Below are 605 nucleotides of genomic sequence, written 5' to 3' on the forward strand. Positions count from 1 at the left end.
TTGTCGTGTCCGGATTTTGAGTTGCCGTTTATCCTGCAGACGGATGCAAGTTCGGTGGGCTTAGGCGCGGTGTTAACTCAGAAGATCGAGGGCGCCGAACGAGTGATAGCTTTCGCGAGTAGATCGCTGTCGGACGCCGAGACGCGATACTCCACAACCGAACAAGAATGCCTAGCCGTCGTGTGGGCTATAAAGAAGTTTCGGCCGTACTTGGAGGGGTACCACTTTACGGTTATTACGGACCACAGCAGTCTCCGCTGGCTGCACAACCTAAAGAATCCTACAGGACGCTTGGCGCGTTGGGCTCTCGAGTTATTAGAATACGACTACGCGATCGAACATAGAAAAGGCGCGATGCACCACGTGCCGGATGCGCTGTCGAGAGTTTACGAATCCGACGGAGAGCTTTGTGTCGTGGCCGCGATCGCCGACGAATGGTATAATCGTCGAATGGACGCGGTCAGGGAACATCCGGGAAAATATTCGGGTTGGAGAGCCGAGGACGATAGATTATATTTTAGGAAGCCTCACGCGGTGGTGTCGCAAGTCGTCGAGGACCAGAATCAGTGGAAGCTGGTCCTCCCCCAGAATCTCGTCGCGCTGTG

The 605-nt window shown here is 54.7% G+C and overlaps 1 protein-coding gene across 1 annotated transcript in view; it reads left to right on the forward strand.

Moving 5' to 3' along the window:
• LOC105450319 (papilin) overlaps nt 1-605 on the forward strand; it is a 112,498-nt gene that overhangs the window by 1,716 nt on the left and 110,177 nt on the right. The window contains exon 4 of the mRNA XM_011690102.1: nt 40-487. Within this exon, the coding sequence (XP_011688404.1) occupies nt 40-487 (448 nt within the window). The remainder of the gene's footprint in view (nt 1-39; nt 488-605) is intronic.

This window comes from Wasmannia auropunctata, unplaced genomic scaffold (genome assembly GCF_000956235.1).
Source record: "Wasmannia auropunctata unplaced genomic scaffold, wasmannia.A_1.0 LD336064.1, whole genome shotgun sequence".
Lineage (NCBI taxonomy): Eukaryota > Metazoa > Arthropoda > Insecta > Hymenoptera > Formicidae > Wasmannia > Wasmannia auropunctata.